Genomic DNA, 14591 nt, shown 5'->3' with positions numbered 1-14591 from the left:
GGGGGACAGAAGGAAAAATCTAGGGGAGAGGGTGGCTGAATCTTTTGTGGGACTGATGCGTAAACAAAAAGAGGAGGAGGAGAGGCGGAGAGCACAAAATGAGATGGCGTGGGAGGCGGCAATAGAAGGAGGAGATGCCAGTAGTGGGTGCCCGGGGAACTCTCCTAATAGGGTTGACGTGGCAACGATTCTAGAACCAGCAGATCATGACATGATTGATATGGAAATGTCATTACAAAACTCCATTAGGATTGAAGAGGTGGGTAATGCAATTAAAGAGAAAATAATTAACGGTACTCACAAAATGAAAGCTGCGGAGACAAAGGCATTTAAGGAGGATGTGGATATCAAAACCATAGTAGCTAGATTTAAGGCTGCCCTTGATGAGGATGTGCACGAATCATTGCAAAATATTCATGCGCACATTCCAACTAATAATATTGCAAGTGGGCTAGGTAACTCTGGGCTCGCAAACACTATTATTGGGGCCAAAAAGAATATTGGTGGACCCTATGCAGTATGAAGTATATGCAGGAGAAAAAAATAAAATCAATGCCAACTTAAAGAGTGGTAGAGGGTCATGGAAACGTAAGGCAAGGACAAGATGTGAATCAACCAATTCGCATGAGGAGGAACTCAACGAAGTTAGAGCTTTGACTGGAAAAATGGGAGTAATGGAGATAATGGATGAAAAGAGGCATGTGTCAAAGTAGGTCAAAGAGGGAGAAGATATGAATGATTTTAAAAACAGTGTGGTGGGATCAGCAAGGTTGACTTGCCAAGACCCATGAGGATCTTAAGCTGGAATGTCCAAGGTCTCGGAGCTCCTCGGACATTCCACTCTCTCAAAAACATTTTGCGAGAGAAAAAACCCGATTTGGTCTTCCTGATGGAAACCAAAATAACTTCAAATTAGATGGAAAATAAACGAATACAACTTGGAATGGAAGGGGTAGTTAAGGTTGCGAAAGTGGGTTTGGGCGGAGGTTTGGTTTTGTTCTAGAGCAGTGGGTAGGATGTGCAGTTGTTATCTTACTCAATTGGTCACATTCATGCTCTGATAACCGATTCAAATGACTCACAATTTTATTTTACTGGGTTTTATGGGCATCCTGATACTCAACAACGAAACCATTCTTAGGAGTTATTACGCAAATTATCTCACACGATTCAAGATGCTTGGGTGGTAGTTGGAGATTTTAATGAGATTTTGCTTCCTAAAGAAAAGCAAGGTAGACGAGAACGACCTCAATATTAGATGAACAATTTTAGGGGAGGCACCATTAGTGACTCACTTACTTTTTGCAAATGATAGCATTATCTTCATGAAGGCAACGAAAAAGGCTTATATGACTATGGAAAATCTATTCCAAATATATGAAGAGGTCTCAAGGCAACAAATAAATTATTCTAAGTCAGCACTCTCTCTAAGTCCAAATGCTACTAGTGCAGACATTGATATGGTTGCAAGTGTGTTGAATATTCCTATTGTGTAGTGTCTTGAAAAATATATAGGCTTGCCAACTATTGCAGGAAAGGGAAGGAAACAACTTTTATTAACACTTAAAAGATAAACTTTGGAAGCGCATAAGTGGGTGGAAGGAAAAGCTCTTATCTAGAGCTAGGAAGGAAATTTTAATTAAAGTCTTGTTTTCAGATTCCGAAGTGGGATCTTTTATGTAAAAGTTTTGGAATTATGGCTCAGTTTTGGTGGGCAATGGCGAAAGACAATAGGGGAATTCATTGGTTGAAGTGGGATCTTTTATGTAAAAGTAAATTTGTTGGAGGTTTGGGGTTTCGTGATCTTGAGGCTTTCAATTAAGTTTTGCTAGTAAAGTGATGTTGGTGTTGTTGGAATTTTTGTAAGTATTTCAAAATACAAAAATATTTTATTAATTATTTTATGTTGAACTTATATTTCCAGATTTTTGAGTGGTTTGATTACTTCTTTAAAACAGCAATTATTTTCTATATTTATAAAATCTATGACCTGATACTTTTATATTAATTGTTAGCTTTGTCGGTTTTGATATCTCCTCTTTGGTTTTAATTGAGTTATTACCGTTACTTAATATTTCAATTTATATTATCATTTAAATAAGTTAAATGTATTTGGTTTACAATAGTTGGTGAATGTTTTGATTCCAATCTTTATTGCGTGAGTTAATTGCTTAGTTGGGATCAAATTTTGTTCTTAACGTGCAAGTGTTTTATGTGGTTTAATTGCTTGGTTAAAAAACCCAACGTTCACTTGGAGTTGGTAATCTCCAATATAATAAACCATTCGAGCTATGTGTTAAATATGAGAAGAGAAATTAGATAGACACATTTTCTTCATTATTTTCTCCTCCACATTCTTGAGTTTGTGTTCCAATTTGTTTTCTTTTATCTTGGGAAAGATTCAAGTTGTTCATCTGACCCAAGTATTGTGAGTGTACGCTTATGAGGGTCATAGGTTGTTGTATCCTGGAGGGTAGGGCGCCATACAACCTTGCTACACCGAGACATTGTCTCCGAGGGGCGAAATCTACTCTTAAGGACAGTGAATTACACGCCTCAACCTAAAACTATTATTCTACTCAAGTATCAGGAAGAACGATCTTCTACATCCCAAAAGATAAGTATCTTGCTGTAATTTCATTAATTTTATTTAATCTACTATATCAATGTAAATTATAATTTTCTAATCTATTTTCCTTGATGTTTTGCAGGAAAAGTAGCATCCATAAACCAAATTCTCCAACAGGTGTATTCTTTGTAATCCTAAGTCTCTTGTGGCAAGAATTTTTAAAGTAAGGTATCATCACTCATCACATTTTTTGGAAGCAGATGTGGGAACAAATCCTTCTCTTATTTGGAGTTCATTGCAATGGGGGAAAGAATTGCTCAACAAGGGACTTCGTTGGAGAGTTCGAAATGGGGTGTCCATCAAAGTTTATAATGATAAATGGATCCCAGCCCTTTCTCTTTTCAAAATCATGTCTCCCCAACAATTGCCAAGGTCAACACTGGTTTGTGATTTGTTCACTTCTTCAAGGCAATGGAATGTGCATTTACTTAAACAGGTTTTTTGGGATCAAGAGGTGGAAGCCATCGTACAAATTCCATTGCTTTCTCTTGCAAATCATGATCGATTAATTTGGCATTATGAAAGAAATGGCAAGTATTCTGTCAAAAGTGGATATAGGCTGGCATGTATGGAGAATGATAAAATGTGTGGAGGGGAGTCAAATGTTGTTGGTTTGAATTCACTATTCTGGAAAAGAAAAAATTTGGGCTCTTAAAATTCCATACAAGAAATTATTTTTTTTTTCTATGGAGGTGTGTTTGGAATTTTTTGCCTTGCGATCAGAACCTTTTCAATCGGAAAATATTGTCCATGCCTATTTGTCCGCAATGCCAATGCAAAGCTAAAAGTGTTTTACATGCAGTGTGGTCATGTGAGGCCGCAAAGCAAGTGTGTCGATATTCAGTATGGGGGAATGTATGTGTGCTGTGGAGGGTCAATTCTTTTAGAGATCTATTGCATTCATTATAGTTCTCCTCAAGTAATGAAGAACAAGGAATGTTTGCATATATTTGCTGGGGCATTTGGAACATGAGAAATGCCTTTATTTTTTAAGGGAAATCCGAACCAGCATAAAAGTTACTGCATCGTATGACTGTCTTTGTGAAAGAATTTTCTGAAGCAAATCACTTCTATCACACAATCCAAGATAGCACTTATATCTCTCAAGCCCCTTCTCAAGTTTGGAGGCCTCCACCAATAGGTCTCTATAAAATAAATGTAGATGGAGCACTCAAAAATGGGGATTCAATTCGTGGGGTAGGTGTTGTTGTTAGAAATGAGTGTGGTGACTTTATGAGTGCATGTGTTAAGCCAATCCAAGCAAGTTATGGGGCCAAGCAAACGGAGCTTATGGATGTAATTGAAGGACTGCATTTTGCTCTTGACATGGGATATACTTGTGCCATTCTAGAGATGGATGCAAAAGAATGCATAACCTATTCTTTCGGCGGAGGAATGCAATGGAACACATGGTCTTTTACTTGAAGAAGCAAAATGCCTACTAAGAAAATTTAGAGTAGCTTTATGTCAATGATCCCTAAGGAGCTGTAATAAGGTGGCACACACCTTGGCTCAATTTGCAATCAGCTGTAATGATTTTGTTTCTTGGATTGAGGAAGTACTTACATGGTTGCTCCTATTTCTTTATGCAGATGTACTCTATTCTTAAGTTTTTGAATGAAATCTTGATTCTATTCGTTGATTGTCTCTCAGCGCCCATAAGTGCTTGATCAAATCAACTTGACGTCTTACGTGAACATAAGATTGCATTTCCCTATAATGGCCAATCATACGGTTGTTGTAACGACCGTCCCGAATCAACGGTTCTTGCTCCAGTGGTTGTCCATTTGCTCCCACTTCCTTTCTTCTTCAGCATGTTTGCACATTCTTTCTTCATTTTCTCACTCAGCTCTCTCCAACAACCTCCTCGTGTAAGACATTGAAAGTAGAATGTGTGTTGTAAAATTTGAGAAATGAAAGGATAGAGAGGATATGGATGATTGGTGTGTGTTGAGGATGTGGTTTTATAGAGGGATTTAGAAGATAAAGATGACACGTGGCGCAATTGAAGCAACTGAAAATCTTGTTCGAAATATGAGATGTGAATTTTATAATAAATATGGACACGTGGCAACCGAAAATCTTATTAAAATTAATCTTTTAAGTATAAAAAATAAAATTAATTTTTTGTGAATAGTAATTGCCCTTTGCCATGGCAATAGGTGGAAAACTAATAAAAAAAAATTAGTAACAGTCATTGCCTCCTTTTATTTTTTATCATAACAAATGAGTGAAAATACTCTTAAAGTCTTCAGGTACAGGAGGAGAATTGTCGCTTTATTATTATTATTATTGCTAAACTATCATAATTATTGTTATTGTTATTTGTGATTTATAAGCAAATACACAATTCATAAAGTCCTTATCACTTTGAACAAGTGGAGAGTGGACCTTACATACCGGTCTTCTTCTTTTCGTTTGGGTCAACAACCTCACATGAGTCCTAGGGTAGGCCTACATGTAATCAAGATTCCAATTGAATTTGTTTTTCATATTCAAAAGAAATTGTTGGAGTAAACATTGGGTTTTTTATTTTTTTATTTATTTTGAAGTACAACAAACTTATTAATAATAAAAAATTGCCACAACACAAAATCAATTAATTTACAAGATCAACCACTTCAAGAAACACCCATTTGGCAGAGCCGGCCCTGGCCCAAGGCGACCAGGCCCAAAACTTAGGGGGCACAAAAATATGATTTTTCAGCCTACGTATTTACATTAACAAAAAACAAACCCCACAAACCGTCAATGTCCTAGAAGCAAGTCGTCGTAATCATTAATTATGGCAGCACAAAACTCTTTGAGATTCTCTAGGAAACTAAATATAAATGATATAATATAATATTTCAGAAAACAAAAATTAAACATATGGAAGCAAAGAGTTCTTAACAACAACAAAATCCAAACAAACGTTCCAAACATAGGAAGCTTTAGCAATTTGAAAGTCTTTTCTTTGTGTCATTCTTTTTTATAAATAGATGTATAATAGGATTTTTGTAAGAGACATCTTTGTTAACTTATTTTTCTTTTTTATTTGTTTTAGCAAAAAACTCAACAGAGATTCTTGTTCTTTACAATTGGAAATTTGAAGTTTCGAGTTTAAGAAAAAAATGCTCAAAATCCAAATTTTACTATTCTTTGTTCATTAGTTTTATTGTTATTGTTTGTGTTTTTATAAAAATTAAAAAATGTTACATAATAAAATTAATTTATTGATAAAAAAAGTTTGTAATTTTAGTTTTTAATTTATCTAAAAGGGCACACTCTAGAAATTTGCATTGGACCTTAGAAAACCCAGGACCGGCTCTGCCATTTGGGCACTTAACTTGGCTAGATCTCGCTGGATTGAATTCCTTATCGCATATCCATCCTTCTAAACAACCAATTAAGGAAGCAAGCAACCAATCACCCATGAATCGAAACGAAAATTCTAATATACATCTGATATTTTGAATTTTGAATTTCGAAAATTCTAAAATTCCAATCACCCATGTATCGGTACAACAAATATTTTGAATTTTTTAATACAAGCGATATTAAAAAAAAATTGAAACTAAGAACTCGAGTTTAGGCTCTGATTGACTGACTTGGAAACCTGTTGAACCCTCTCTGATCCAAAAGAAAACCACACTAACAAGTTAACAACTGCAACAAGACAAGCAAACAAACACTATATAATATATTGGACAATAAATCAACAGAAAAAAAAAAGACCCCAGCCATAAGCCACCACCACCACTACCAGTCAAAACTCAGGGACAGGCAGGTCCTCGTCGGAAGGAGGAGCCAACAACCACTCTCCGCTGCTCTCATCAAGCACCATCCCTTTGTTCTTCTCCACCCACCACGACCCCGGCACATAAAACTCCGTCTTCAGAAAATCGCTCGACTTGTTCACCAAAGCCACGCTTCTCTTCACTCTCAGCTCGAACTCGCCTTCTTTCCCGTTCCACCCAGCCACCACATGCAGCATCCCCTGCAAATTGTGCCAGTCGCTCGGATTATTCGACTCCTTCAAGAACTTTGACTTCCTTGTATCAATCACGAACTCTGTTCCAATGTCACGATAACCCAGTAAACGCCCAGGGTAGTGTGGGATTAAATCAATGGTGTTCTTGGTGTGCAGAATCTTCAGATTTGGGTAGCTCTGAATTCGATTTTTCAGTGCCTTGTTTCCGACTTGTGGGCAACCAAATACGAAAGCAGCAACTGGGATGTCATCAGCAACCCCATTTTCCACCAGATCAAAGGCGCTCAAGATTGACAGGCTCGCCCCTAGGCTGTGCCCTGTGATCGTTATGCTCTGCTTCTCGTCCTTGTACTTCTGCCTCAGCTCTTTGATTTTCGTCAGAAGTTGGTCTCTAGCGCTTAATTTCGTAAATAGCGATTTTGGGTCGCTCGACGTGTACATGCTAAGCCAACCCCTCATGACTTTGGGCTCTTTTTCGTCATCTTCACTCTTGCCGTCGTCGCTGCTGCTGCTGCTATTACGACCATGTCCGCCATCTGTTTGGTCATTTGTCAAGCTGGGATTAGATTCATGAGAACGTAACAGAGCCGCAGCAGAATCGAGGTCAGCTCCCAGCACATTAACCCACTCGTAGTTTCTTATGGTGCCGCGCCACGCGACGTAGATTTCGCGCCGTCCGATGGCCTTGCTGACGGCGTCGGTGGTGACGGCGATGTAGCCGATCCAGTTCGACTCGCGGTCCCACGACTCGCGGGACTGGGAGTGGAGGAGCAAGGCTTCGGGGACGCTGACTTGGGCGGTGGCGTAGAGGAAGCAGGAGACTTGGTAGCTGGAAGCTTCTTGGAGCACCACCTTGTCGAAGAAGGAGGCCTTGCCGTAGCGGCTGGAGCCGCAGTACTTGGAGTTCTGGTCGTTGTTGAAGGCGTCGTAAGTGGCCTGGCAGAAGTCGCCGCAGCGGAGGATGAGGGTTCTGAGGTTGAGGTCCAGAGGGTCCAAAAGGCCAGCCCAGTTGTTTGCGCCGAGAAGCTCTGGCCATGCTTCTTGGGTTTCGCTGGCCGCCATGGACAGAGCTGGAGGAGGAGGAGGAGGAGGCAATGGATGGCTTATTGTTGTTGGTGGTGTTGTTGTTGTGTGTTTAGCGTTTTGGTTGCCCATTTTTGTTGTTGTATGTCTAGCAGAGGAGGAGATTTGAGCATGGTGGTCGTGGTTGAGTTTGGTTGGTGGCGGCCATGGCCAGAGCCTAGGAGACCGAAGGAGAAAGTAAGTCTCCTCTGTTGGGGATAAGAGATGTCTGGTTTGTAATGATGGTGGGGCTTATATCTTGCCAACTTTTTTGTTGTCAACGTTTGACAGGTGGGGAGGGTAGAAATTAATGAACATGTGCTAAATATTTTATATAGGAAATTAGTTGGCTTTTCGAGTCTTTAGTCTTTTTAAATTACTTTTTTTTTGGGTCTGAATTTTAAATTACCATTTGAGGCAGGTTCATTTGCCAACAAAAATAATGTAGAAGGAGAAAAGAATAAAAACATGTAAAAAAGAATATTAAAATTCCGCAATTTATAAAAATAAAAAAAAGTAAAAAAAAGAGAGAGAGAGGAAAACAGAGGGGAGAACGTCCAATTACGAAGGGGCAGTGTCCGTTCACACTGTATTGGTTTAGATTAATAAATTAATTATTATTCTTTGTTTTGTTATTATTTATCTTTGGCAAAACAAAAACAAAAAAACCATTTATTGTTATAAAACTAGAGAATATGTAGGGAGAAATAAGAGGAAGAAAGAGATAGTATAATTTGCTCAAATCAACTTGTCTTTCATTCATATTTGGTGCCACTATTTATAGGAGCAGAGATACCTGAATCATCTACCACCCATAATTGGTAGAGTACAAATACATTGGTTGGTAGAGTACAAATACATTGGTTGGTAGAATACAAATACATTGGTAGGTTACATGTATATAATGATGGATATTATTGTGGGCATCCATAACCTATAAACCCATAACGTATGGATTTATAACACTCCCCCTTGGATGTCCACTAGACAATGATATCATGTTGGACGTGCTAAATATTGCCTCATTAAAAACCTTGTCAGGAAAAACCACATGGGATAAAAACCTGATCGAAGGAAAAAAGAGTACATTGCACATACATCCAATGTAGTAAAACTGAGGAGTTTCCGCGATTGATTTCTCCCCCTGATCTTCAACAATCTGATTGCTTGTAAAGTCGTCGCATTCCTATACCATATACCAACTTCTGAAATATAGACTTCGGAAGAGCTTTGGTGAAGAGGTCTGCCAGGTTATCTTGGGAGCGAATTTGTTTGACTTCAATCTCTTGATTCTTCTGAAGCTCATGTGGGTAGAAGAACTTTGGTGGTATATGTTTGGTTCTGTCACCCTTGATAAACCCTTCTTTAATTTGAGCTATACAAGCAGCATTGTCTTCATACATGATTGTCGGGGCTTTTGTTGTTGAAGAAAGATCACATGTTTTCCGAATATGATGAACTAGGGATCTTAACCAAACACATTCTCTACTGGCCTCATGGAGCGCAAGAATTTCTGCATGATTAGAAGAGGTAGCAACCAAAGTTTGTTTTGTAGATCGCCATGAGATTGCTGTATTTCCACAAGTAAACACATAACCAGTTTGGGAGCGACCCTTATGTGGATCGGAGAGATACCCAGAATCCGCGTATCCAACAAGATTTGAACCGTTGGAAGGTTCGTACAAATAAAACAAGCCCATATCAGTTGTTCCACGAAGGTAGCGCAAGATATGCTTTATACCATTCCAGTGTCTACGTGTTGGAGCCGAGCTATACCTGGCTAATAAATTTACTGAGAATGCAATATCTGGCCTAGTACATTAGGCTAAATATAATAAAGCACCTATTGCACTAAGATATGGAACTTCTGGACCAAGTATCATTTCATCATCCTCTTTAGGACGGAATGGATCTTTATTTGTGTCTAATGAACGAACTACCATTGGAGTACTCAACGGGTGGGCATTATCCATATAAAATCGCTTCAAGATTTTTTTCAGTGTAAGCTGATTGATGGACAAGAATACCATTGGGATGATGCTCGATCTGCAAGGCCAGACAATATTTAGTTTTTCCAAGGTCTTTCATCTCAAATTCACCCTTTAAATATTCAGCAGTTTTAATGATCTCTTGAGGAGTTCCAATTAAGTTCATGTCATCAACATACACTGCTACGATTGCAAATCCAGAATTTGATTTCTTTATAAAAACACAAGGGCATATGGGATCATTAATGTAGCCTTCCTTGATCAAATATTCACTAAGACGGTTATACCACATTCGTCCGGATTGTTTCAACCCATATAGAGAACGTCTCAACTTAATGGAATACATGTTCCGTGATTTAGTGTTTGATTCTGCCAACTTGAGTCCTTCTGGGACTTTCATATAAATATTAGCATCTAACTCCCTATACAAGTATGCAGTAACAACGTCCATAAGACGCATGTCAAGTTTTTCTGAAACTGCAAGACTTATTAAATAACGGAACGTAATTGCATCCATAACAGGAGAATATGTTTCTTCATAATCAATCCCAGGCCTTTGAGAGAAACCTTGCGCAACGAGTCGTGCCTTATACCTTGCAATCTCATTTTTCTCATTACGCTTTCTTGTGAACACCCATTTATATCCCACAGGTTTTACACCTTGTGGTGTTTGAACCACAGGTCCAAATACACCACGTTTTTCCAAGGAATTTAACTCAACTTGGATTGCGTCTTTCCACTTTGGCCAATCAGGCCTTCCTTTACATTCATCAACAGATCGTGGTTCAATATCTTCATAACCTTTTATAATCTCAGCAGCTACTGCGAAAGAGAAACTATCATCGATAACCATTTCACTACGGTCCCATAATTCATCATTGCATGCGAAATTTACAGAAATTTCTGTATTAGGTATCTTTTCCTCTTCAGTGGCTTGTGTCTTTTCAATGACACTTTCATTCTCCGGATGAATTGTAGATTCAAGGTGAATCTCTTTCCCAATAATATCTTCATTAGCGTTTCCATTGGGATTGGGATATACTTTCGATTTTCGCTTTCTAGGAGTTGAGTCCTTGGAACCAATGGGTCTACCTCGCTTCAGGCGTGCAGTAGATAATTCATTTGCTGCAACATTGGTTAATCCGATTGGGATATCAATCCTTGCTGGTGTGTTTGCTGCAGGTATATGTGATTTTGTCACTTTTCCTGTATCAGTGAATGCATCTGGCATTTGATTAGCAATTTGCTGAAGGTGGACAATTTTTCGTACTTCATTTTCACTTTGAGTTGTACGAGGATCAAGATGAGACATAATGGATATGTTCCAACCCAATTCTCGCCGTTCTTCAGGAACGGTCTTTTCTCCCCCTAACGGCGGGAAGAATGTCTCATCATAGTGACAGTCCGCAAAACGTGCTGTAAAAGTATCTCCTGTCATAGGTTCGAGATAACGAATGATAGTTGGTGAATCAAAACCAATGTAAATTCCCAATCGACGTTGAGGACCCATTTTAGTGCGTTGTGGGGGTGCAATTGGCACATAAACTGCACAACCAAATACCCTTAAATGTGATATATTGGGTTGTCTCCCAAAGGCAAGTTGTAAAGGGGAGAATTGGTGGTGGGTAACGGGCCTCAAGCGGACTAAGGATGCTCCATGTAAAATTGCATGTCCCCAAGCAGAAATTGGCAACTTTGTCTTCAATAGCAAAGTGCGAGCAATAAGCTGGAGACGCTTAATAAAAGCTTCAGCTAATCCATTTTGAGTATGGACATGGGGAACTGGGTGCTCAACATCAATCCCAAGTGACATGCAATAGGCATCAAAAGTTTGGGAGGTAAACTCACCAGCGTTATCAAGTCGAATTGACTTTATTGGATAATCAGGGAATTGTGCTCGTAATTTAATTATCTGAGCAAGGAGCCTAGAAAAAGCAACATTACGAGTTGACAATAGGCAAACGTGTGACCATCTTGTAGATGCATCGATTAAAACCATAAAATAACGAAATGGTCCACAAGATGGGTGAATTGGCCCACAAATATCCCCTTGAATTCTCTGTAAGAAAGATGGGCATTCAAAGTCAAGTTTTGACGGAGAAGGTCTAATGATCAATTTCCCTTGAGAGCAAGCTTTGCAAGACTGGTCAATGGACAAAGTACTATGGTAAGGCTTTAAAGGATGTCCATTTGAATTTGAAATAATCCTACGCATCATTGTGGATCCAGGATGCCCAAGGCGATCATGCCAAAGCATGAAGGTCGTTGGGTCAATGAAATTCTGATTCATGATAGCATGGACTTCAACTGCTTTGATGGTTGTATAATACAACCCAGAAGAGAAAGCAGGAAGTGTTTCCAATATACGCCTCTGGCTGTTGATATTGGTGGTAATGCAAAGATACTCCACATTATTATCATTTCTAGTTTCAATATGGTACCCGTTCATTCGAATGTCTTTAAAGCTGAGTAAATTTCTTTTCGATCTCAAAGAGTACAAAGCATTATCAATGGAGAATTGAGTCCCATTGGGTAACAAAAATTGAGCTCTTCCAGAGCCGTCAATTAGGTTTGCAGAACCTAGTATGGTAGTTACCTTTGCTTTTGATAAATGTAAATTGTGAAAATATTTTTTATCTCGAAGAATTGTGTGCGTAGTTGCACTATCCGCAAGACAAATATCTTCGTCAATTCTCCCAAGACGAGGGGATCCATGATTGTTTTCCATGCCTTCAAATTTATAAGAAAATATATATGTATTAAAATGTTGTTCGAAGAAAAATAAATAAATAATAAATAAAACAGGAAAAAAAAAATGTTATTCAAATGAAGTCTTTTATTCGATTTTATTCAATGGAAAAGATCCAAACTAACATGTGAAATGGGGAAAAAAAGGAATTAAAATCAGCTCAAACGCGCTCAAACAACATAAAGCGAGGAAAAATAAAAAATAAAAAAAATTCAACAAAATTAATTGGGGAGTATCCCATCACTAATCATAGGATCAAAAGATTTGCCATCAGTATCAACAAAGAAGTCTGAGACATCAAGGTGAGTTGCATCCACTGGTTCTAACTCTGTTGGATCAGCATCCATCCAATATGTCTCAACCTTTTTTCCTTTGCCCTTGATTGAGGCTTGGTAAAGATCAACCAAATGTTTTGGTGTGCGGCATACATGTGCCCAATGCCCATTTGTACCACACCTATGACATGCTTCCTCAATCACCCTGTCAGCTAAAGGTTGGGAGCCATTTGCCTTGTCTTGTTTGTTCCACTTCTGGTGGTTATGAGATGCTTGGGTATTTCTTGGGCCCAAGCGGTGGCTATTACTATTTTGGACTTGACCATTACGGGTACCCCTACCACGACCACGTCCTCGACGACGGTCGCCATGTGATGAGGTAGCATATGCCTCATGAGATGGTGCCAAGGCAGCATTCACTTCATGGAATGGTGCAGATCCAGTTGGACGGGACTGATGGTTCTGCATCAGAAGCTCATTATTCTGTTCAGCTAGAAGTAGACAAGATATGAGGTCTGAATACTTCTGGAAACCTCGTTCTCGATATTGTTGTTGCAAAACCACATTGGAGGCATGAAATGTGGTGAAAGTTTTCTCCAATAGGTCTGCATCAGTTATATTTTCTCCACAAAGTCGTAACTTAGAGCTAATTCTGAACAGAGCAGAATTATAGTCAGCCACTGATTTGAAATCTTGTAGACGCAAGTGCATCCAATCATGGCGAGCCTTAGGAAGAATAACTGTCCTCTGATGGTCATATCTTTCCTTGAGATTTCCCCAAAGGGCCAACGGATCCTTGACAGTAAGGTATTCACACTTCAAGCCTTCATGTATGTGGCGTCTGAGAAAAATCATGGCTTTCGCTCGATCCACAGAGGATGCCTCATTGCCTTCCTTAATGGTTTCCCCTAGGTTCATAGCCTCAAGATGAACCTCAGCATCATTGATCCATGAAAGGTAGTTCTTTCCGGAGATGTCAAGTGCAACAAATTCGAGCTTTGCCAAGTTCGACATTTTCTATATAAAAGAAAATGGAATGTATTAGAGCTCAAGAAAAATTGTTGATATAGTAAACATAAATATAATCACCAAAACTTCTGGTTTGGGATGTTTAGACAATTTAGATTGAGGAACTTCATGCCTTCAATTATTTTGAATCACAGAAACTTAGGTTCTAATTTGATAAAGGAACTTCAGGTCCTTATCCATTATGAGGATCGAGGAACTTCAGGTCCTGATCTCTTGTTAATAAAAAAACTCATCATAATACATTGTGTTTAAATAAGATAAATTAAAAACTTAAAAGGAGAACAGAAAGAAAGAATAATAATAATAATAATAATGATAATTGCATACTACTCGTGTTATTAGCTACAACATGCATGTCAACAAGTTTTCAATGAATAGTGGTCATATAACAATAACAACAACAACAACAAAAACTACATGTTCATGCATTCATTGGGGGATACTCTCGGCAATTTAAATCATGTCAAAAACATGATTTCACAAAAAAAATAGCCATCATCGAGTTTTGTATATAAAAGAAAATATATATATATATATATATATATATATGGATTAACTAAGCTATAGAGAAGAACATTACCAAGAGCTTTCGTGCTGATAACGTGTTATAAAACTAGAGAATATGTAGGGAGAAATAAGAGGAAGAAAGAGACAGTATAATTTGCTCAAATCAACTTGTCTTTCATTCATATTTGGTGCCACTATTTATAGGAGCAGAGATACCTGAATCACCTACCACCCATAATTGATAGGTTACAAATACATTGGTTGGTAGAGTACAAATACATTGGTTGGTAGAGTACAAATACATTGGTAGGTTACATGTATATAATGATGGATATTATTGTGGGCATCCATAACCTATAAACCTATAACGTATGGATTT

The 14591-nt window shown here is 38.4% G+C and overlaps 2 protein-coding genes across 2 annotated transcripts; both read right to left on the bottom strand.

Moving 5' to 3' along the window:
* Positions 1-6123: 6123 nt before the first annotated feature.
* Positions 6124-7873, bottom strand: LOC110764396 (alpha/beta-Hydrolases superfamily protein). Its single transcript, XM_021967370.2, has one exon. It carries the CDS (start codon positions 7755-7757, stop codon positions 6378-6380), a length of 1380 nt encoding a protein of 459 aa, XP_021823062.2. The 5' UTR covers positions 7758-7873; the 3' UTR covers positions 6124-6377.
* Positions 7874-12622: 4749 nt separating this feature from the next.
* Positions 12623-13831, bottom strand: LOC110762141 (uncharacterized). Its single transcript, XM_088250547.1, has one exon. The coding sequence runs from the start codon at positions 13688-13690 to the stop codon at positions 12623-12625; it is 1068 nt and encodes a 355-aa protein (XP_088106673.1). The 5' UTR covers positions 13691-13831.
* Positions 13832-14591: the final 760 nt, after the last annotated feature.

The sequence above is a fragment of the Prunus avium genome, chromosome 3, assembly GCF_965620075.1.
Source record: "Prunus avium chromosome 3, drPruAviu1.hap1.1, whole genome shotgun sequence".
Classification (NCBI taxonomy): domain Eukaryota; kingdom Viridiplantae; phylum Streptophyta; class Magnoliopsida; order Rosales; family Rosaceae; genus Prunus; species Prunus avium.
Note: the sequence above shows the minus strand (reverse complement) of the source record. Positions and strands in the feature narration are given on the sequence as shown.

What these genes read in the sequence shown, in the direction of transcription:
- LOC110764396 (XM_021967370.2), bottom strand. Translation starts at nt 7,757, where the DNA reads ATGGGCAACCAAAACGCTAAACACACAACAACAACACCACCAACAACA.
- LOC110762141 (XM_088250547.1), bottom strand. Translation starts at nt 13,690, where the DNA reads ATGTCGAACTTGGCAAAGCTCGAATTTGTTGCACTTGACATCTCCGGA.